Source organism: Oryctolagus cuniculus, chromosome 9 (genome assembly GCF_051225735.1).
Source record: "Oryctolagus cuniculus isolate XC-2025 breed Fujian yellow rabbit chromosome 9, ASM5122573v1, whole genome shotgun sequence".
NCBI classification, from domain to species: Eukaryota; Metazoa; Chordata; class Mammalia; order Lagomorpha; family Leporidae; genus Oryctolagus; species Oryctolagus cuniculus.
In genome coordinates, this window is record NC_142875.1 from 132,945,684 (window position 1) to 132,967,224 (window position 21,541).

The 21,541-nt window shown below is 48.4% G+C and overlaps 1 protein-coding gene across 2 annotated transcripts in view; it reads left to right on the forward strand.

Annotated features, from left to right (window-relative positions):
* The window catches only part of PDZRN4 (PDZ domain containing ring finger 4), a 357,880-nt gene that overhangs the window by 24,642 nt on the left and 311,697 nt on the right, over positions 1 to 21,541 (forward strand). The window contains exon 4 of one of the 2 annotated variants that reach the window (XM_089304029.1): positions 12,999 to 13,061. The exons of the other annotated variant lie outside the window; for it this stretch is intronic. Within the exon in view, the coding sequence (XP_089160155.1) occupies positions 12,999 to 13,061 (63 nt within the window). The remainder of the gene's footprint in view (positions 1 to 12,998; positions 13,062 to 21,541) is intronic. 2 annotated transcript variants of the gene reach the window in all.

Consider the following 21,541-nt stretch of genomic DNA (forward strand, 5'->3'; position numbering starts at 1 on the left):
CGTGTGACCTAGCACACTGGAGACCGGAGTCCTGAGAAGGAGAGACGGTGGGAGGGACGAGACGGGAACAGCAGGGGCAGCAGGCACTCCAGGCCTTGGGCACGTTCGCAGTGTGTGAAGTCGTGGAGCGCTGGAGAGCTGGCACAGTGCTTCCTAGCAGGTGCCTGCCTGAGTCCCCGCGACACCGTGTCGTGCAGGAGTGCAGGGATGGTCCGTGCCGTGAGACAGGAGGAGACAGAACCCGACCTGGTGGCTTGAAGAGCCTTGTCGCCATCAGAGTCTGCTCACCGAAGCCACGTTGTGCGCACACAGCACTGCACCTGGCCTCAGAGCGAGGATGGGGGAGTGGTGATGTCGGGTCGGAGGCAGAGTGATAGCCCGTGTCGTTGCCCAAGCTGACAGAATGGCGAGTTAGGCTTCCAGGAGCGTGAGTGAAGTGTCTGGATGAGAACTCCCCGCCACCTGGTTAGATGCTGCCTTTACATGCCTGGAGGCTGGTGCTTTTTGGGTCACAGAGTTTACTCTGGTTTTTTTTTTTTTTTATGCTGAACTATTTATTTTTTTTTCCTTTTTTTTAATTTAGTAAATATAAATTTCCAAAGTACAGTTTATGGATTACAATGGCTTCCCCCCCACCATAATTTCCCTCCCACTCACACCCCTCCCATCTCCCGCTCCCTCTCCCATTCCATTCACATCAAGATTCATTTTCAATTATCTTTATATACAGAAGATCGATTTAGTATATATTAAGTGAAGATTTCATCAGTTTGCACCCACACAGAAACACAAAGTGTAAAATACTGTTTCAGTACTAGTTATAGCATTACTTCACATTGGACAACACATTAAGGACAGATCCCACATGAGAAGTGAGTACACAGTGACTCCTGTTGTTGACTTAACAATTTGACACTCTTGTTTATGGCGTCAGTAATCTCCCTAGGCTCTAGTCATGAGCTGCCAAGGCTATGGAAGCCTTTCGAGTTCGCCGACTTCAATCTTATTCCAACAGGGTCATAGTCAAAGTGGAAGTTCTCTCCTCCCTTCAGAAAAAGGTACCTCCTTCTTTGATGGCCCCGTTCTTTCCACTGGGATCTCACTTGCAGAGATCTTTCATTTAGGGTGTTTTTTTTTTTTTTTTTTTTCCCCAGAGTGTCTTGGCTTTCCATGCCTAAAATACTCTCATGGGCTCTTCAGCCAGATCCGAATGCCTTAAGTGCTGATTCTGAGGCCAGAGTGCTGTTTAGGACATCTGCCATTCTATGAGTCTGCTGTGTATCCTGCTTCCCATGATGGATCGTTCTCTCCCTTTTTTATTTTATAAGTTAGTATTCACAGACACTAGTCTTGTTTGTGTGATCCCTTTGACTCTTAGACCTATCAGTGTGATGAATTGTGAACTGAAATTGATCACTTGGACTAGTGAGATGGCATTGGTTCATGCCACCCTCATGGGATTGCATTGGAATCCCCTGGCACGTTTCTAACTCCACCATTTGGGGCAAGTCTGATTGAGCATGTCCCAAATTGTACATCTCCTCCCTCTCTTATTCCCACTTTTATATTTAACAGAGATCACTTTTCAGTTAAATTTAAACACCTAAGAATAATTGTTAACTGCAGAGTTCAACCAATAGTACTAGAACAAAAAAAAAAAAACTTAAGTGGATAAAGTATTACACTGTACATCATCCGTCAGGACAAGAGTTTACTCTTGAAAGGCTGTCCTGTATGGGCCAGTGTTGTGGGGCCAGAGGTCTACTGGCTGTTGGTGATGCCAGCATCCCCTCTCAGAGCACTGGTGCAAGTCCCAGCTGCTGCACTTCGGATCAGGCTCCCCACTACTGTGCCTGGGAAGGCGGAAAAAGAAGCTCAAGTAGTTGCGTCCCTGCCATTCACACGGGAGACCCTGATAGAGCTGCTGGCTTCTGGCCAACGCAGGCATTTTGGGGGTGGACCAGTGGATGAAAGATTCTCTCTCTCTCTCCCCCTCCCTCCCTCCCTCCCTCCCTCTCTTTCTCTGTCTTGTTCTTTGTGCCTTTCAATTTTTTTTTTTTCTCTGAGGCTTGTCCGTAGCCTTCTTTTTCACTTTCTGGTGCCACACCGCCCTCTTGAATGATCTCCATTCGGTATTTCTGCTCATTTCTGCCTGGTGTCTTGTGTTTGTGCTGACAGCTGCAAAGACCCCCAGCGGCAGGTAGGGGTGTGTGTCTTAGGTAACTTTTCCTTAGGCAGGCTTGTAGACTGGGTCAAAACATTTAGAGAAACCTACACGTTTAGAATGGCTAGCCATGCTAATGTCAGGTTATGTTTCACAGATGGGGGGTGAAATAAGGAAAATACTGGATTGAAATGTGCTGTGTGTCAGTTGATGTCTCGGGACCGTGCTGAGACAAGCGGTGGTCAGCAGCGTTTCAGATTTACCGTGAGCTTCCGTCTGTTTGTCTCAGATCGAAGAGCAGAGTCTCCAGTATTTCCAAATAACCCCGTTGCTTTTCTCCATTCTGTCAGGACCGATTCAGAATTTGCAAATGGCCTGTCTGGCTGGGATCTCCCTGTCACCAGGATCATGGTCTGACCATGTGCGCCTGACACGTGTGCTCCATGATGTTTAATAAGTGATAGCTCACTTCTTTCCTGTGTGAAATGTGGCATTGAACACAGCGGCCAAAAGTAGAGATGGAAGGGAAAAACAAAAACAGTGTCTTAACTAAAAAAAAGTGAAAAGTCTACACACACTTCCACACACGAGGTCACATGCATTTACGTGTGCCGCTGTGTGCGCACGTAGGCATGTCACAAGCGTGTGTTAGAAGACAAAGCATGGGAGCTTTTGGAGGGTTGTCTGCCAGTATATTTCGCTGACGTTAAATCATAAAAGGTCTCTGAGACGATGCCAGCAGGGAAGCAGATAGGAGCAGTCACTCAGAGTGAGTGGACGTGGCGCCGGCAGGACTGCGCCCTGCGTCTTGACGCAGCAAAGATGTGTTGGGACAGTGCCGTGACATGTCGGACAGTGCTGTCCATTCAGCTCTCCATCACCATTTATGTCATCGCCATTATCATACAGCACGGAGGGCAATCCGTGAGGGTCTCGTGAGGGTGAAGGTTAATTTGACTTAAATGTTGGGACAAAAGTCGGGCTTGTGGACTGCAGACACATTTCTGTACTGCTGTGAGAACTTGCGAGTGTTCAGAGTTCAGAACAGCGTTGGTGTTATATGGATAGTCTGTTTCACTCTGCTCTTGGCCTTGGGAGGCCTTTTGTCACAGGAGGAGTGAGCAGCAGGTTCCCGTGTTAACGGGGGGGAGGCCCCGGGGTGCTCTGTCGTCTCCCTACATGAAAAAGCTGTCTGTTCAGAGTTGTGAATCAGACTGTTGTAATGTGATTGACACGAGGAAGCGTGAGTGTTCTTCAGCGGAAAGCAGGGTTGAGATTGACAGCTGCTTCCTCGAGCAGTCATCGTCTGGGAGACCAGGTGCCTTAGAGCCTCGCTGAGCATGGGCTGAGAGAGTCAGTGTTCAGAAAACGAAAGGAGGCGACTTGCTCAACCTCTGACTGCACGTAAAGGAGCAGCAGAATTCTTGCCAGGGAGTTATTTTTTAAAAATTTTGTTATTTATTTGAAAGAGATCATTCGTGTCCTGGTTCACTCCAGATGACTGTGACAGCCAGGCCCTAGTTAGGCCAAAGCGAGAGAAGCCTGGAGCTCTGAGAAGCTGTTGAGTTCAATTCCTTTATGGGTGGCAGGGACCCAAGCACTCAGGCCATCTTCCACTACTTTGCTGGGTGCATTAGCAGGTAGCTGTATCGGACTTAACCTAATGGTAGAGCTAGAAACCTGCATGGGACTCCAAATTCCATTAAGTTGGCATGTACCAGTGCCATCTTACTTGTTAAAATGATCAGTTTAAGTTCATAATTGATCATAAAGATAGGATTACGTGTCAAAGGGATCACATAAACAAGACTAGTGTTTGCTAATACTGATAGATTTAAAAAGGAGAGAACAATCCAACATGGGGAGAGGGATACACAGTAGCCTCAGAGAATAGCAGATGTCCTAAATAGCACTCTGGCCTCAGAAGCAGCCCTTAAGGCATTTGCAGCTGGCTAAAAAGCCCACGAGAGCTTTTCAGGCATGCAAAGCCAAGACACTGTGGCAAAAACGATGACCTAAATGAAAGATCTCTGTGAGTGAGATCCCAGCGGAAAGAAGGGGCCATAAAAGAAGGAGGTACCTTTCTCTGAAGGGAGGAGAGAACTTCCACTTTGACTATGGCCTTGTTTAAATGAAGTCAGAGTTTGTGAACTCAAGAGGCTTCCATAGCCTTGGCAGCTCATGACAGGAGCCTCAAGTGATTACTGACATCATAAATAAGAGTGTCAATTGTTAAATCAACAACACGAGTCACTGTGCACTTGCTCCCCATGTAGGATCTCTGTCCTTAATGTGTTGCAGTATGTGAATTAATGGTAGAACTACTACTCAAATAGTACTCTATCCTTTGTGTGTCTGTGTGGGTGCAGTCTGTTAAAATCTTTACTTAGTTTGTGTAAGTTGATCTTCTGTATATAAAGATAATTGCAAATGAATCTTGATGAAGAATGGGATGGGAGAGGGAGCGGGAGATGGGATGGTTGTGGGTGGGAGAGTGGTTAAGAGGGGAAAAACTGCTGTAATCCAAAAGTTGTACTTTGGAAATTTATATTTATTAAATGTTTTCTAAAAAAAAAAAAAAAAGTGCAGGAGCCAGCACTGGAAGTGGTACTCATAGGGGCATGCTGGCATCACGGGCATTGGCTTCACCCACCTGCATCCCAACGTCGTCTGCTCTCGGTCTGAAAATCGAGGCTCCGAGTACTGGAAGTCCTTCTTTACAACAATATCGTTTTGCTCCCCGAGCTGGAAGGAAACCTATTGCCTCAGTCAATGTGTGTTATACAGGGCTTTGTAATTACCGTCCTTGTTGCATTAATCACCCTGATGAAACCTTGTCTTGTCTAAGGCTCCCACCAATAACCCGAGGCAGGTGATGGCACCGTGGTGGACTGTGTGGGGTGTGCACCTGCTGTTAACATTACAGCAGATGCACAAAACCCACGTGATGAAAGAATGGAAAGGTCGTGGATAGGAATGAACCATGAGGCACCAGGACAGGGTTCCTCAGAAATCTCCTAACCAAAGCTGGCCGATGACAGTCGGCATTCCCACCTGCCTGTTTTTCTGACCGTGCTTTCTGGGCGGCAGCCTGTTCTCTGCATTTCCCGTGCCCGTGAGGGGTCAGTGTGGGTTGTCGGTAGAACTGGTGCTGCCTGGAGCAGGCCGCGTTCACCGAGGCTGACCGCTACCTTGCCTGGTTCTGTTTCTGTGCCGAGAGCCTGGGAGCGGAGGCCCTTCTGCTGCTGCTGTCCTGTCATTTCATGCGATTATCGAAGAAAACCGGGGGCCGCTCTGAGCTGTGCTCTGCGGGATTGTTCATGCATCACCTGCTTGCATTGGTACTGGGAATCCTTGCGACTCTCCGGGCTCCAGGCCTGAGAAACGTGCATCTGTCAGCAGCCTGTCCTCACTGGGTTGCTAGGCAAGGTCAAGGATGCTGTCCATCTTCCTCACTGGAGCGATGGCCTCTCTTTCCATGCGGGGAGCGCTGGGGATCCGGCTGCTGATGGCTGCACATGTGCGTAGGGGGCTCTTAGAGATTTTTTTGTGGCCTGGTCTCTGTTGCTGTGTCAGGAAGTTCCCAGTAACCGAAGGGAACTGAATTTTGAAACCACCCGTGTTTCTCCAGGATGCCAGAAATCCCAGTGCTGATGAATGCGTTGGGACATAGTGGGTGTTGCTGCTGGGAGGGTGTCCCTGTGTGGTCTGAGAACGCCCCTGTTTCAGGTTGTGTGGGGGAGTCTATGTGCTCCTGCTACTCTGGTTGAGGAGTGGTACATCCTATGCACAGTGAGGGGGCGTTCTGCCACCATCTAATATTAGCTGCTAGACAGCTATGATCCTATCACTTGCGGCTTCTTTGACCCCAATTCTCAGCCCCTGTCCAGGCAGCGGAGCTATGGTGAAATTAGTTGTCCTGAGGAAGGCACGGGTCAGGAAGTGTGTCTTCTGGATAAAAGTTGTGCAGTGTGCATCAGAGGACGTAGTTACGGTTTGCAGATTGCTGCTTTCCTGGGTTAGCTGTGTTTCCACTGTGTTCCATTGGCACGTGACCTGCAGAAAGTGTCACTAGTGATCGCTGCAAGCTGAATACGGGTAGCATAGAGCAGAGTGAGAGAAACCACATCCTACTTGGGCCTCTTGGAAATAGTGAATGTCTTTCTTTTCTTCTTTTTTAAAGATTTATGTTTTTTGGGAAACAGAGTTAGAGAGAGGCAGAGGTCCTGCATCCATTGATTTACTCCCCAAATCACAACAGCTATAGCTGGGCCAATCCAAAGCCAGGAGCTTCTTTCCACGTCTCCCACTTGGGTGCAGGAGCCCAAGCAGATGAGCTACCTGCTGCTGCTTTTCCAGGCCACAGCAGAGAGCTGGATTGGAAGAGAAGCAGTCGGGACCCGAACCGGCGCCCATATGGGATGCCTGCACTGCAGGCCGAGGGTTAACCTGCTAAGCTACAGTGCCGGCTCCTGGATTTTATCTTTCTTTACCAGCTCTTGCACCTTGTTTTATTTGTAAGTTACAAACAAGGTAGTTCTTTGATATTAATGCACAGCTGATGTTTAATACCCAGGAGACAAGAAGGTCTGTATGTAGGCATGTTAAAAATAGCAGAGCACTCTTTGTTTTTTCTTTGCAGTGTTGATTTCTGCCAGGGTAGGATTAATTTAAGTAATTCCTGTTACCTCCCCCGTGGTTGACTGGGGTGTGTAGGTGTGCATGTGTGTATTTTCAGAAAAGATAAGAGGGAGCCATCACAAAGACATCCATTGTGGAGCCTCCCACTGCCTCCAGGAGTGGCAGGTTCCTCTAACGGGAAACGCTGATGGGAAGTGAGCAGTTACAGGACGTTAGGAGCTAATTTGGACTCGATAAAGCCTTGAGCAATAAGACTGCTGTGTTCTCATTAATGGGCTTTATGCATTTCTCAATTGCATTATTCAGGATCTTTAGTGGGGAAAATGTATGTGTGTTGAAAATGCCTTCATGTCATCTACATTAAAAACTCATTTGTTGGCATTTACGTTGCCTAATTTCCTGGTGACACTGTTTATTGCGGAGGAGATTGGACTTGCTCTGAGAGGTAAAATAGCAAACGCCCTGCAAGACAAGATGGCTAACTTGCCGATCAATTTAACTCAGGAGAGAGGTGGCATGCAAATAGGTTTCCCAGGACGAATGATTACTGCAGAGGGATGGCTTTTCCCCTCCCTCGAGGGCGTGCTGTGACATACCGCATCTCTTCTTAGACTGTATCAGAAATTACATCGAGCTTCTTCTTGTTTCAGAATTGTATTCGTTTATTTTTTTTCAATAGAGCTGATGGAGGAGCCCGAACCCGTGCTCGCCCCGACCTCGCCCTTGGCTTTGCTGCTGGACGATGGGCAGTTCTCACATGTTCTGAGCCGGGGTTTCCTTGTTTTTCACTTGTAATTGTTGGATTGGGTCTTGCGTTTCGGTCATTTCTAGTGCTGAAAAATCTATGATTCTGTGACAGCCAACTGAAAAGTCTTACGTTGACATTATTTTGAAAAAGGCAGGGTCATTGTATGGAGACATTTTTGGAATGCAGTGGTGCTGTTTTAGCTGAATTTAGTCAATTTTAATAAGTCTATTTGAGAACTTATTATTTCTTTAACATAGGCATCAACATTTTGACTGTTTCAAAACGGCTTTATTTAGAGAAACACGTCGGATGTGTTGCAGAACGCCATCTGCGGCAGCAAACCTGGTTACATTGCAAATGTGTTTGGGAGCTACGTGCTAAGAGGCGTGTGTGCACACGTGAAGTCCGAGGTTTTGATGAGGTGTTGTCTATGTACACTATACTGTCACTGAACTGGTGCTGTCCTGACCAAGGTGTGAATTGGTGTCCTTGGAGCCTCCCTGTCCTGGGGCCCAACACAGTATGGAGGGAGGCACAGCACTGTGCTGCCCTCGACTCTCCACGCTGTGCCTGAGTGGACAGGACTGTTTGGCTGTTTTCCATGGGCTACTCTTGGATGCACACGGGGTGACTGTGGGCTGTGTGACCAGGGCTTCGAGTTTGCCAGCACTTGAGAGACTGATGTAGCTTCTGAACCTTTCGTATTTGGTTCATAACGAGGCGATGAAGCTGACTGGGAGAGTGAGGAGAAGGTGCCTGGGTCTGGTTAGGACCCAGTGGACAGCAGTGCTGGCCCTTGCGGAGTGTCCACCTTGGTGAGCACCTTGCTCCTTGCTTAGTGGACTCCTTGAGAGCCCATGCGTGAGCACCTTTGGAAAGCACTTGCGTGGTCAGGTATCCTGATGTTTTCCCTTTACTCCCTCTGTGCTAACGACTGGCCTGCTGTAGGTAATGGAACTCTGTTTCCCAGAGTGACTTTAGCAAGTGTTAGGACCTGCGATCTCCTTTACCTTCAGCAGACATGGGAAGAGCATCACTCCTCTGAATTCCTGCAGTTGGAATTGTGACAGAAGCTACAGATGGGGCAGCTAGGGGCACGGTAGAGAAGAAGCGCAGCTCCATACGTAGTTCAAGTGTTGTTTATGGGCCCAGAATTGGTAGAAGTCAAGCTGTTGTAATTTCATTTGTTTGTTTGGCTTTGTTTGCAGAGAGGTAGAAATCTCAAGTTTTAGATGTTGGTTTACAATATTTAAAAATTCTGTAGGGCGATCCGTGTGCACACATGGTCTCAGTGGCCTTTGGGCATAGAGTCAGCACTTGGCAGCCTCTGATGAAATGCACAAATACGGAGAAACGGGAAGCTTTGTATACAGTAGGCGCTCCAGAAATACATAGGAGCGTAAACAAGCGGTGTGAAGCCCGTCTTTCAGTTCTACAGCTGCTTCTCAAGTGTATGACGTTCATTTCCCCGTTATTCAATTGGGAAAGTCTCATCAAACGGAGGGTTAGATCCAACTGTGTAATGCAGGCTCTTAGCCATTTCTGGAATTAAATTAATCCTAGAGAAAATAAACTCTTCAGTTGAACTTTTTTTCAGTCTTCAGTTAACGCGTATTTTTCTGAACCCCCAGAGTGAAAGGTGGTGAAGAGGTTGGGCCATCTTCTACTGCTTTCCCAGGCCATAGCAGAGACCAGGACAGGAAGTGGAGCAGCCGGGACTGGAACCAGTGCCATATGAGATGCCAGCTCTGCAGGCAGCAGCTGCACCTGCTATGCCACAGCGCCAGCCCCAGGCTCGTCTTCAATTTGATGATTCTGTGTGGCTCAGGAATGACGTTAAACATACCCCAGTGGCCCTTGGCAGGAAAGCATTCTTTACTTCTGTTCTAGAAGGGGAACATAACGAATGCTGGTGCAGTGTAGAACTTAGGATAGAGATGAAGACAAACAGGCCAGTTAGATGGCTGTTGGAGGGCTGCAGGTGACGGTAATGCAGGCTGGAGCTGGTTGGGCACTGGGCCCCTAAGGAAGTGGTAGCTTTGTCCATCCAGGGAATCAGCAGCCCAGCGGTTTTGTGTGTGTGTGTGTGTGTGTGTGTGTATTTTTCTGAGCAACACTGCAGTAAAATAATTTAACCAGATTTTATTTTTTTCTTCCCAGCATTTTGACAGAATTTCATTGTAGCCAGTGGAATATGGGGTGGACAGTGAAGGCAATGGATGTTTGGGTTTTTCTTACATGTACAGGCAAACTTTGTTTTTATTTTCTTTTTGGCTCTTTGTGTACTTTATTTTTTATTGCAAGAGAAACACCGAAAAAGTGGAATGCTAAAATACTGCATTATGCTGTGAAGGTGGACAAGTGACAACCTTTCAAATGCATACCCATGTCACATTTAAAATAAATAGCCCAGGTAACGAAAACAATTCCAAGAAGGCGTAGAATCCATGCAGCTAACGTGCATCACTGGGAGAATGAAGCATACAAATGAGAACACAGTTAGGCAACACCAGCTTCTTAGCCTGGTCCCTCCCTGGTCGTGGGACCTGCACAGGCACGTCTTGGGACGAGATAGAGGGGAAGACGTTGCAGGTGGATGGAATGTGCATTGGAGAGACACCTGAGGGGGATGGAAGAATGATTTATAGTACTCGAGAAAGAAATCTCTCTGCATTTTCTGCCTGACCATCTGGTAGAATCAAGGTCACCACATATGGATGTGTTCAGGGCAAATAGCTTGACTATGTTTATGGCCGTAGGAATTCACGTAAATGTCTCCACTGAAAATTTTTATTTTTTTGTTGCCGCTGGCATAGGTAGCTTTAATTTAATGCTCCAGGACATAAATCTATCACCTGTTCCTTTCCTCTCATTTTAAAATGGGACATTTCATGCCTTGTCCACTGTTCGCAGTTCATATAGTAGAAATTAACTGAGCACCTACTAGGTAAAATGTACCATGTGCTGTGGGGTTACAGGGCTGAGAAAAGAAACATGAAAGTAAACCTTTTGCAAGAATTTGAGTTCTTAGATGAAGCCCAAAGCCTCTCTCCTGGTGCCATTTTACGCTGAGGCGCTGGGCAGCAGGGGGACTGGAAGGGCTGCAGCAGTGAAGAGAGTTGTGCGGTTTTGGATTTTGAAAATAATTTAGAAAACCCAGAACCTTGCAGAGAGCTGAGCTTCCATGTTTTCAGAAGCAAGACACTGGATAGTGCCTCATCCACACGGAAGCCCCTTTTCCCTGGTTGAGGAATGCTAGTGTGTGCGTGTGAGAAGAAGCCAGAGGGGCGCATGGCCAGCTTGGCGGGTGGGCAGGATGATTCACCGACACAGGTGGCCGGGCGCCTGGCTGGGCACGTGGCGAGGTGTGCTGTGTGCATTTCACGTTCCGCCCTGTGCTTGCTGCCGTGGCTGTCAGGTGGGCTTGGTTACAGTGAACACGGCAAAGCGTCGGCACCGTGAGTGGAGCTCGGGCCCTGTTGCCTTCATCTCCACAGGTGCTGTCATAGCTCAGTGGCTTTGAGCAGGCGATGGTTGTGTCTCAGTTCTGGGGGCCGAGCAGTTCAAGGTGAAGGTGTTGCCCAACTGGGTGACCTGCGAGGACCACTTCCTCCCGGACAGGGCTTCCGCCTGGGTCCTGGCCCGTGGGAGGGGGCCGCTGGCTCCATGGGATGTCCTTCATAAGCACTGTGATAAGGGCAGAGCCCTCCGCCTCAGCACCTCCCCAAACCCCGCCTTATGCTGTCATCACCTTGTGGACCAGGACTTTGGGATTCATGCCGACATTCAGACCTAACACCTCTGCACAGGTCATGGACTGTGCAGCGTCTGTGCCCTGACCCCATGGCCCCAGCTCCTGTAGTCCTTGTCTTTGTTTTGTGTGGGTCGAAGCCATGAAGGAGTAAGATCTGCAGCTGTGATGAGCTTGGCTTGTTTGTTGATTGTGTTGTGTATCTAGAGTTTGAATTTGTTGAAAAGGTTTAAATGAGATACTCTTGAAAGATAGAAAGGCAAACTGCCTTAAAAATCAGTAGGAGTCAGGGACTTTGTGGTCAGATTGGCTTGAATTGTGCTTGGTTCTCCCAAACGCATAGGGTCTTGACAAAGTCGTGGAGAATGAATGCTGTGAAAAAATTAAGCCTGGTAGCTTCCCAAGTTACTTACCTCGGCTGGGTCAGCTTCCTCCTCTCTTACATGCTGATAATTGACCTCTCACCAGGTTGCTCTGAGGATTAAATGATGCACTAGGAAAGAAAGCACTTTGTATCAAGCAGGGGATGTATGGGAGTTCCAGAAGGTTCTTTTCTGTTTCTCTTCTAAACCCTTGGTGGGTTTGGAACAGCTTATGTGTGTTAAGATTAATGTTGGCCAGCGCCGCAGCTCACTAGGCTAATCCTCCGCCTTGCGGCGCCGGCACACCGGGTTCTAGTCCCAGTCGGGGCGCCAGATTCTGTCCCGGTTGCTCCTCTTCCAGTCCAGCTCTCTGCTGTGGCCAGGGAGTGCAGTGGAGGATGGCCCAAGTGCTTGGGCCCTGCACCATGGGAGACCTGGATAAGTACCTGGCTCCTGCCATCGGATCAGCGCGGTGTGCCGGCCGCAGCGGCCATTGGAGGGTGAACCAACGGCAAAAGGAAGACCTTTCTCTCTCTCTCTCTCTCACTGTCCACTCTGCCTGTCAAAAATAAATAAATAAATTTAAAAAAAAGATTAATGTTGACAGGACCGATAGTATTCACTCCTGTGTTGGGGTCCCTGAGCGCTTGATGGGGCCCATCGAGACTGCTGGCAGTGTGGGCCACTCTGAAGGCGGTCCAGGCCCCACCGCGGAGCCCAGCTGGAGCTGTGGTTCTTAGAACCTGCTTCCTGTTTGCATCTGGTTGAGATGAGCGATGTGACTCACGTGTGTGGGCTTGAGCAGCAGCTGCGTTTTACTCTCGTGAGCTGGGGTGCGGTCTGTTGTGTTAGCGACTTGGACATGATGGTCGGGTCCACTGGTGCCCCTTACTCACAGAGGCAGCCGTGGGCCCAGAGCCCTCCAGCTTCTGCACCTCCTGGACGTGGTCCGGGGACAGCGGTGTTGGAGTTGTTCTCTGAGTGGGTGTCTGGCCCCTCATTTCCGCCCAAGGGCAGTCCCTGTTGGCTGTAAGCGCTTGTGTCACGTGCGGTGCAGGATGAGGTTCTTTGGGGCTTTCCTTTGCCATCCGCTCTGTCCTGTTACTAGTAGGTCAGCACTCTGAGAAGTGATGGGTTTTAAAAGTGGCGTATATGCTCATTACACTCATTGAATCATTCTGCGCTGCAGGCGTGTCCTAACATCGTGTTAACCTCATAAACGTGCACTTACTATCAGTTAACAGCAAAACAGAACAGAAATCCTTGCAGGTCTTTGAGTGTAGAAGGAAGAGTTTTGCCCTTCATTCTTCCGTCTGTTTTCCCTGCCCACAGAATGTTCTGGAAAGCTCGAGCAAACTGCGTGGAGTGAAAGCAGAGCAAGAAAAAGGAGTCAAGGTCAGATGAAATATCTTCAGTTCTGACCATTTAAATGGGTACTAAATGTTGATATTTTCATTATCAACAGTGCTAAATTCTTTTCTGTTGGTTAATTGTTCAGTTACCACTGTGAATAATTGCAGTTGGAAAAATTAGTGCAGTCTTTGGGTCAACATGGAAAATACTAATAGAGTAAAAAAAAGTGTATGAGCGAAATTGACATTTTGACATTTTGAGATTTGATTATTGTTTCAGCTCTGTCTTGTTATTTGTTGAATTCTTAGTGGAGGTTTAAACTTATTATAAATAAACTTAAAGTGTGTTACTGTAAAAAGAATAAGGAAGGAAGGAGAAGGGAGGGTGGGATGTGTCACATGCTTCTAAATTTGTATGTGTGAAATACATGAAAGTTGTTCAGCTTATATAAATAAAGGAAACATGGAAAATACTGATTTTAGAATATTGCAAGTCTCTGACCACCTCTCATGAACTGTACCAAGATTATGATGAAGCAGCCAGTTGAAAAGTAAAAGTTAACAGTGAGCAAATCTGACAGCTCCTGGATGCATCTGACAGTTTTTGCTTAGTTCCCATTTAAAACCACATGGATTTATTAAACTCATTTTGTATTTACAATAACAAGGGAAACTTACCTCTCATACTCTAATTTGGAGTGATTTTTCTTTCTTTCTTTTTAAAAGATTTATTTATTTGAAAGAGTTACACAGAGAGAGGAAAGGCAGAGAGAGGGAGAGAGAGAAAGAGAGAGAGAGGTCTTCCATCCGCTGGTTCACTCCCCAGTTAACTGCAATGGCCGGATCTGCGCTGATCCAAAGCCAGGAGCTTCTTCTGGGTCTCCCATGTGGGTTCAGGGACCCAAGGACTTTGGCCATCTTCTACTGCTTTCCCAGGCCATAGCAGAGAGCTGGATTGGAAATGGAGGAGCCGGGTTTCGAACTGTCACCAATATGGGATGCCAGCACTGTAGGCAGAAGCTTTACCTGCTGCGCCACAGCGCCAGCCCCCAATTTTTCTTAATATGTGTTGAAGATACAGTACTTGTTCATTTCCGTGGGGTCACATGGCCTGGCCATTCCCAGCAGTGGACAGGGTTTTCTGTTCATGACATGTTACGTGCAGTACAGGAGTTCACACGAACTTGAACTTAGCTAAAGAAAGCGCCTCCTGCTCCTGACAGGCGTAGCTAAGATGTTCACTCGGACACCGCCGCTGCCTTCTCACTCCCAGTCTCTGATTGTGTATAGGGGGTAAGCCCTGGAACATCCTGCATGTCTTGCCTGTTCCAAGTGATCTCAGCCAGGCCCAAGCCTGGAGGAGCCCCAACGCCCCCAGCATTTGATCACAGTTCTGATCCTGTCCTGTGTCCATCGGCTCTTTGCATGCTTCCAATTGGACATCTGGAAGGTTCTTCAGATTTCTGTCCTCAAAGAAATTATTGAGTTCTCACTGCTGTCCCAGGCATCCCTCCATTTCTTTCCAGATGCTGGGTCAGACCCCTGCAGTCCTGTGTGTGCTCCCCACTCCCGCGTGGGGGTCTGCACCACCATGTGCTCTGAGCTGCGGCTCTCTCCCTGGGGCAGGCGGCCGCCTCCCAAGTCGCCTCCCTCCTCCCTGTTGTGCTGCAGCCCCGGGACCCTCCTGGCCCCACCAGCGCCGCCTGGCACTCTTCAGTGAGCTCCCGTTGGGCTCAGTGCGGTCCAGGCTCATCCCTTGCCCGTCAGCCTACAGGAGCTGACCCCTTCCTGCCTCTCTGCTCTCGTCTCCTGCCCCTCCCACTTTGCTTGCTTTGCCCTGACCGAAGAGAACCCTCCCTGTTCTTGCAATAGGTGGAGCTGGTGTCTGCCTCAAAGCTTTGCACCTGCTGGCCCCTCCCCCTGGAAGGCCTTGGCCTAGATGCGCCTTTGAGTTGACACAGACTTAATACTAGCCTTTTTTTTTTTTTTTTTTTTTAAAGATTTTCTTGTTTGCTTGAAAGGCAGAGAGTTAGAGAAAGACAAAGAGAGAAAGACAGCGGTCTTCCTTCCCTGAGTCACTCCTCAAATGGTTGCAGTGGCTGGAGCTGGGCTGATCGGAAGCCAGGAGCCAGGAGCTTCTTCCGGGTCTCCCACACAGGTGCAGGGGCCCAAGCACTTGAGCCGTCTTCTACTGCTTTCCCAGGCCATAGCAGAGAGCTGGATCAGAAGAGGAGCAGCCAGGACTAGAACTGGCGTCCGCGTGGGATGCCAGCACTGCAGGCAGCGGCTTTACCGGCTACGCCATAGCACTAGCTCTGCTAGCCTTGATCCCGGAGGTGGTCTTTGATTAATTCTGTGTGAAATGGCATTCCCAGCCTGTACCACAGCACTCTCGAGCCTGCTGGTCGTGCACTGTCCTGTTAGCGTCTTCGTGGACTTCCCGGTCACCCACGGACTGTTGGTGCTGTTTCCCTACTGAGAGCGGATGTGTTCTGAGCACAGGAGCTTGTCCTGTTTTGTTCGCTCCTACTCTGGGACTCAGAAGAGTGTGGCCTCCTGGTAGGCTTTCCATTCAAACTTGCTGAATGGATGAAGGGATACATGAATTATTTTATCAACAGGTAAGCTCACTCTGGGTACACTGATTGTTATGCATATGGAACAGTAAACTTGGATGGAGGATCCAAAGTAATTCTATGGAACAGAATTGTTTAAAGAAGCATCCACTGATTCCCCCCCCCCCTTTAAAGATACATATAATATCTTTCATTGGAAAAATAAGATTTTCAGGATTTTGAACGTGCCTTACGCTCAGTGTATCTAATTTACTTGGAATGCTGGTTTTGGAAATGGACATGGAGTTTAGAAGGTTGAGGTTTAAGCCACGCTTGTAGCAGGTTTAGGTTCAAATCCAGATGAGCAGGATGCCCGCCTGGTCACAGGCATTTCAGCCACAGGGGGCTCTGGCAGATGTGCGAGGAGCCGTGCCGGGGCTGGGGCAGTCCCGGATGACACAGAGCTGCCCAGGCCGGATGCGGTGGTGGGAGCGAGGCCGCTTGCTGCAGGTTCACTTCTTGGATGTTGACGGTGATGCTGCCTGGAGAGTTAGCGACTGCGCTTCCCTAATTACTGGTCCGTTTTGCTTCAGCAAATCCATCTGTGGCAATTACGGATTCGCTCCTGGAGGTGCTGTCCTGAGTGCAAGGGAGTCAGGGTGTAACCTAAGTGCAGGACGCTGTGTGGAAACCTGAATCGTGTAAGCAAGGCTTTCAATAAGGAATCCAGACTGCTTGGGCTGCAGTGAATGCCAGCACTGTGCATGTGTGCCGTAGATTCTGTGACTTCCAGCGAGTTGCTGCTTGTGGAGACTGGGCTGCAAATGGCAGGAGAAGCAACATTTTCATTGCTTGGAAACAAAATGTATCCATAGCGTGGAATGACTGAGTCTGGTGAAGGAGCTGAAATTTTGTGTCCCTGCTTGGGAAAGCCTGCGTGAAATTGAGAGCTCAGGATGACAGCAATTAATCATTATGAGAAGCTGTCATGAGGAAGCGCACGGGTCGTTTATGTTAATGATTACGGCGTGGTCCTTGACGTTGACTGTGAGAGCCAGAGTATTTCATATACACACAGCAATTAACCAAAATGCAAACATCTGGGAGCCAATCTCCCAGCATTCTTGGAAGTGGTATTAATTGTAAAAAAAAAATACACATGGGGCTGGTGCTGTGGCGTAGTGGATGGGGCCACTGCCTGCAGTGCCAACATTCCTTATGGACGCTGGTTTGAGTCCTGGCTGCTCTGCTTCCAATCCAGCATCTCTGATATGCCCGAGTCCTTGGGCCCTGCACCTGCGTGGGAGACCTGGAGGAGGCTCCTGGCTCCTGGCTTTGGATTGGTGCAGCTCCATCCATTGCGGCCAACTGGGGAGTGAACCAGCAGAAGGAAGCACATTCTCTTTCTGTCTCTCTCTCTCTCTCTGTCCCTCTGTCTCTCCTTCTCTGTCTGTGTAGCTCTTTCAAATAAATAAATCTTATTAAAAATACATACATATGAAAGACACCTTGAATTAATAATGGAATTGTAAAATAATCTTTGAGAGATTTTATTTATTCATTTGAGAGATGCTTACAGAGAAAGAGAGGGAGGCACCACCAGGTTTTCCATCTGCTGGTTTACTCCCCAAACGGCCATAGCAGAGAGCTCGACTGGAAGTGGAGCAGCCGGGACTGGAACCAGTGCCCATGTGGGATGACAGTGCCTCAGGTGGAGGCTTATCCTGCTGTACCACAGAACGGGCTCCCATCAAATATAATTTTAAAAATAAATTAGAGCACAGATAACTAGCACAAGGGAATTGTCCCTAGAAAAATGTGTCATCAGTGACCATACCCCAATTATAGAGCAACGTTTGCCAATCAGAAAGCACTGAGGTCGCGTGGTTTTGATCTGAACAACACAAGCATTGAACTTGGGCAGATTGAGTAGCCGTTTCTGATGGCCCAGTATTTGGTTTGTTTGTTTGTTTTTTGACAGAGTGGACAGTGAGAGAGAGAAAGGTCTTCCTTTGCCGTTGGTTCACCCTCCAATGGCCGCCGCAGCCGGCACACCGTGCTGATCCGATGGCAGGAGCCAGGTGCTTCTCCTGGTCTCCATGGGGTGCAGGGCCCAAGCACTTGGGCCATCCTCCACTGCACTCCCTGGCCACAGCAGAGAGCTGGCCTGGAAGAGGGGCAACCGGGACAGAATCCGGCGCCCCGACCGGGACTAGAACCCGGTGTGCTGGCGCCGCAAGGTGGAGGATTAGCCTAGTGAGCAGCAGCGCCGGCCCCAGTATTTGTTTTAAACTGCTGTAAAATATGAACTTGTTGGCTGTCGTCAAACAGAATGGTCATGTAGTCAGTGTTACCCACACACATGTGTGCGCGCACACACACACACACACTTGCACGCAGAATCAGATGTAAAGAGGGGTATTTAGGATTGACTGCATGAATATACCCACATGCATGAAAAAAGGTGCCTTGAGATACGGTGCACTGAACCAAGTGCTGTGGGCTTGTCGGTCTGCGGCTGAGAGGAGCCCGAGGGCGGGGCGAGTGACAGCAGTGACTGTGTCGTACCCACGCCAATGCCCAGAGCTTTCAGCCTTCGTCACACAAGGAGCAGAGCAAGGAGGGCCTGTCACTCAGCGGAGCTCTGCAGCTGGCCTGCCCGTGAGCTTCAGACTGCGCACTTGTCGATGAGGTCGGCTGACTTGCTGTGCCGGAGGCTAGGAGCAGAAGACAGTGGGGAGGTAGAAGGGGAGCGTTTCATTTGGTCACCAAGCCTTTTCTTCGTCCACGGTCAAGGGGGTATGTGTGTGTGTGTGTGTGGTTTCTCTATCAGGTTCTATGGGGAATTAACGAAACTCTCCCACACTTTGCCCCAGCATGCATAGTTATAGGACAGAAATTTCAGTGAGAGAATGTTCTATTTAGACTAAATGTTTGTAAAATCCTTGCAGATGTAGAAAACTGTGGAGAGAGTGGGAGGTTGACTTCCACACTTGCTGTGCTTACTCTTGACTGAGCTGTTCACACATGTTATTCTGGCCACCCAAGATGCACCAAACATTTTTTGGTCACTGTTTTCTACTTCTGCTCCATTCTTACTGTGTAACATAAATGAACACATGATTGTCAGTGGGACACAGGTGTGAGATTTGAAAAACAGTGTTAGAGTTCATGGCCTCGTCTGCTCACTTCCATCCAAAACTCAGTCTTGAGAGCTGATGTCTCTGGATTGCTGTTTTTAGAACAGAGACTACCAGTGCCACGACCTCGGCCAGCATCCTGCTGCTTGTCATACCTGTGCTGCTCTGTGAGAGGGCGTTCACACCTGCCTGTGTGGTCAACTTAGAGTCAAGAGCAACAGAGCATTGCATTAAAATGAGCAATGCCGTCCATTCTCTGGCAGTTTTTGGCAGTGACGTAGAAAGTTAAATATCCCTTATGGTGTGAACCATAATTCCCTTCCTAGGTATTTACTGAAGAGATTTGACAGCACTAATAGAGGCGCAGTATGGAAACTGAAAAATCTGAAAGTGACCGAAATGCCCACTTGCAGGCAAATGGGTAAATAAATGTTGGCGCATCCGTGTGGTGCTGTACCATGCGATACACAGACTAGGGGCGGGTGTTTGGTGCGGTGTTGAAGATGCTGCCCGGGACACTGTCGCCTCACATGGGTTTCAATCCTTGCTCCTCTTCTGATGTAGCTTCCTGCGGATGAGCACCCTGGAAAGCAAAAAGGGGTGGCCAAGTGCTGGGCTCCGGGTATCACCATGGGAAACCAGATTGGCTGTTGGGTTCCTGGTCTTGGCTTGGCTCAGACCTGACTGCGGAGTGCATGTTAGGAGTGAACCAGCATCAGAGGGGAGCTCGCTTCTCTCTGCCTTTCTGCAAAAGAAACTAAAAACAAACAAGAGAACAATCAGCAGGATTGAACCATTTGTGGGCACAGGAAGTGTAGTCCTGAGTCAAAGAAGGAAAACATAAACGTTCTGGTTTTCTTAGGAGTTGGGCAGAAACCAGGACAATCTGTGTGACAACAGAAAGCAAACCAGCGATAGCCTCCCGCTGGAGAAGGTGGAGAAGGTGCCGGAGGAGTCGCCGCGCAGGACCTGAAGGAGCTTGCTGGGGTGCTGGGGATGTCTCGGACGTCTCGGACGTCGGCTGTGGAGGAGATCACTGGAGTGCAACTCACAGACTTAAAACGGTTTACATTGTGCATGTGAATTAGATCTCAGGTTCGTTTTGAAAGAAAACTGAATATTGAGTGTGTAAGAAGAGATGAGTGTGTGGGAGAGCAAGACCTGAGATTGTTTGGAATTAGAACTTGGAGCTGAGACAAAATGAGTAGAAATCAGTGCTGTCTGTGCTGCCTGGAGGCTCAGAGGTGACACACGACTTTTACTGGCACAGTGCAGGCATCACCCTACATTTTTTCATGTGTAATACTTAATTCCCCACAAATCCCGCGGGGTAGGTGTTAAATACCAAAGCTTGTGGAGACTAGGAAGGCACTCAAGGTGGCATGGCTGATGAATCACAGGGCTAGGGTTTGAGTCAGACGGACTTAAAACTTGAAGTTCTCAACAGTTACACTGGCGGAAATCTTTGAGTCATGGCTTTGTAGATCATTATGTAAATACTAACATTTTACACAATCTCTGTAAAAGCGTATGGCAAACCAGAGAGATCCTTGTACCCATGCTCATTTAGCAATATTCTGTGCCAGCCATCTTGGCAAGTCCTGGAAGTAGGAAGTGTGCTAAAGACGGAGACAGTAAGACCACACTGAAGCGAGCAGGTCCCAGTGCTCCAAGACCACACTGCACAGGCAGCTGGCCCTGCGGCGGTGGCGTCTGGATGAGTGATTGGTGGCACCTGGCTCTGTGGGTGTGGAAGGAGCCATCGTACTACAGGAGAGAATTATGGGAAGGTCTGGAGACGAGAGCTGAGTGTGGCAGGTGTGGTGGGCCAAGAGTACCGCACACAGTGGGCTGCTCAGTGGGGCCACATCATTGACATCCTCAGAGCAACCTTACTTGTCGCCCAGACAATGCATGTAGGAATATAACACATGAATGTTACATATTAGTGTAATACATGGATATCAGTGTCAACAGTGATGCCAGGATGACAGATCTAGCCAGGGTGCCTGTGGCCAGTGGGTTGCTCTCTCAGCCTTGGCAGGGAGTTTGGGTGTTTGAAGAGCAGTTGAACAATTGGAGATTTCTCTGTAGAGAAGTTAAGTATTAGTTTAAGTTTCGCCTGACTGTATGCTTTGGGGAGGGAGGTCAAGGAAGCTGCTTTAGTCCGTAGTAACTTGGCAACATGTGTGGAGAGTGCCTTTTAATCATCTCACATGCTCAATGGAGTCATAGTCCCTCCAGAAATACAGTTTAAAAAATACGAATTGACAGCCAAAAATGTAAAGATAATCTTCCCAATTAAATTACTCGTTTTACTTTCTTAGTCACGCAGAAGCAATTTTTGGTGATATTCTAAAATAAATGTGTTTGAAAACTAAAATAGAATTTACTGCCCAAAAAAGCACTGTAAAGGATAGAACTCTATTTAACACTTTCTAAGCCCCTGGTGTTCCAGAGTCTAATTTGGGTGATGTGTCATAATACAAAGGAGGATATTTAAGATTGCTTCTTGGTTTAAAAAAAAAAAGTGTAGATGTAGGAAATAAAAGGCTGCTTGAATACATTTTATCAGTGGGATTGTGTCTTCATTCATTTGAATGTTCAACAAACGGGACTTGAATGCTTCAAGTGTGTTTTGAGCCCCTTACACGCAGCCCCTGCGAGAAACACGTGTAGTCCGGTCAGGAATCGTGGTCGTGCAGCTGCCTCGCTGTGTCAGAGAGAAGAGTGAGGAGGTCAAATTGATTGCTAGATGACAAGCTGTGGAATACAAGGATTCATAGACTAGGAGGGGGAGAGGGCGGAGTCGGAGGGCCCGCAGGTGT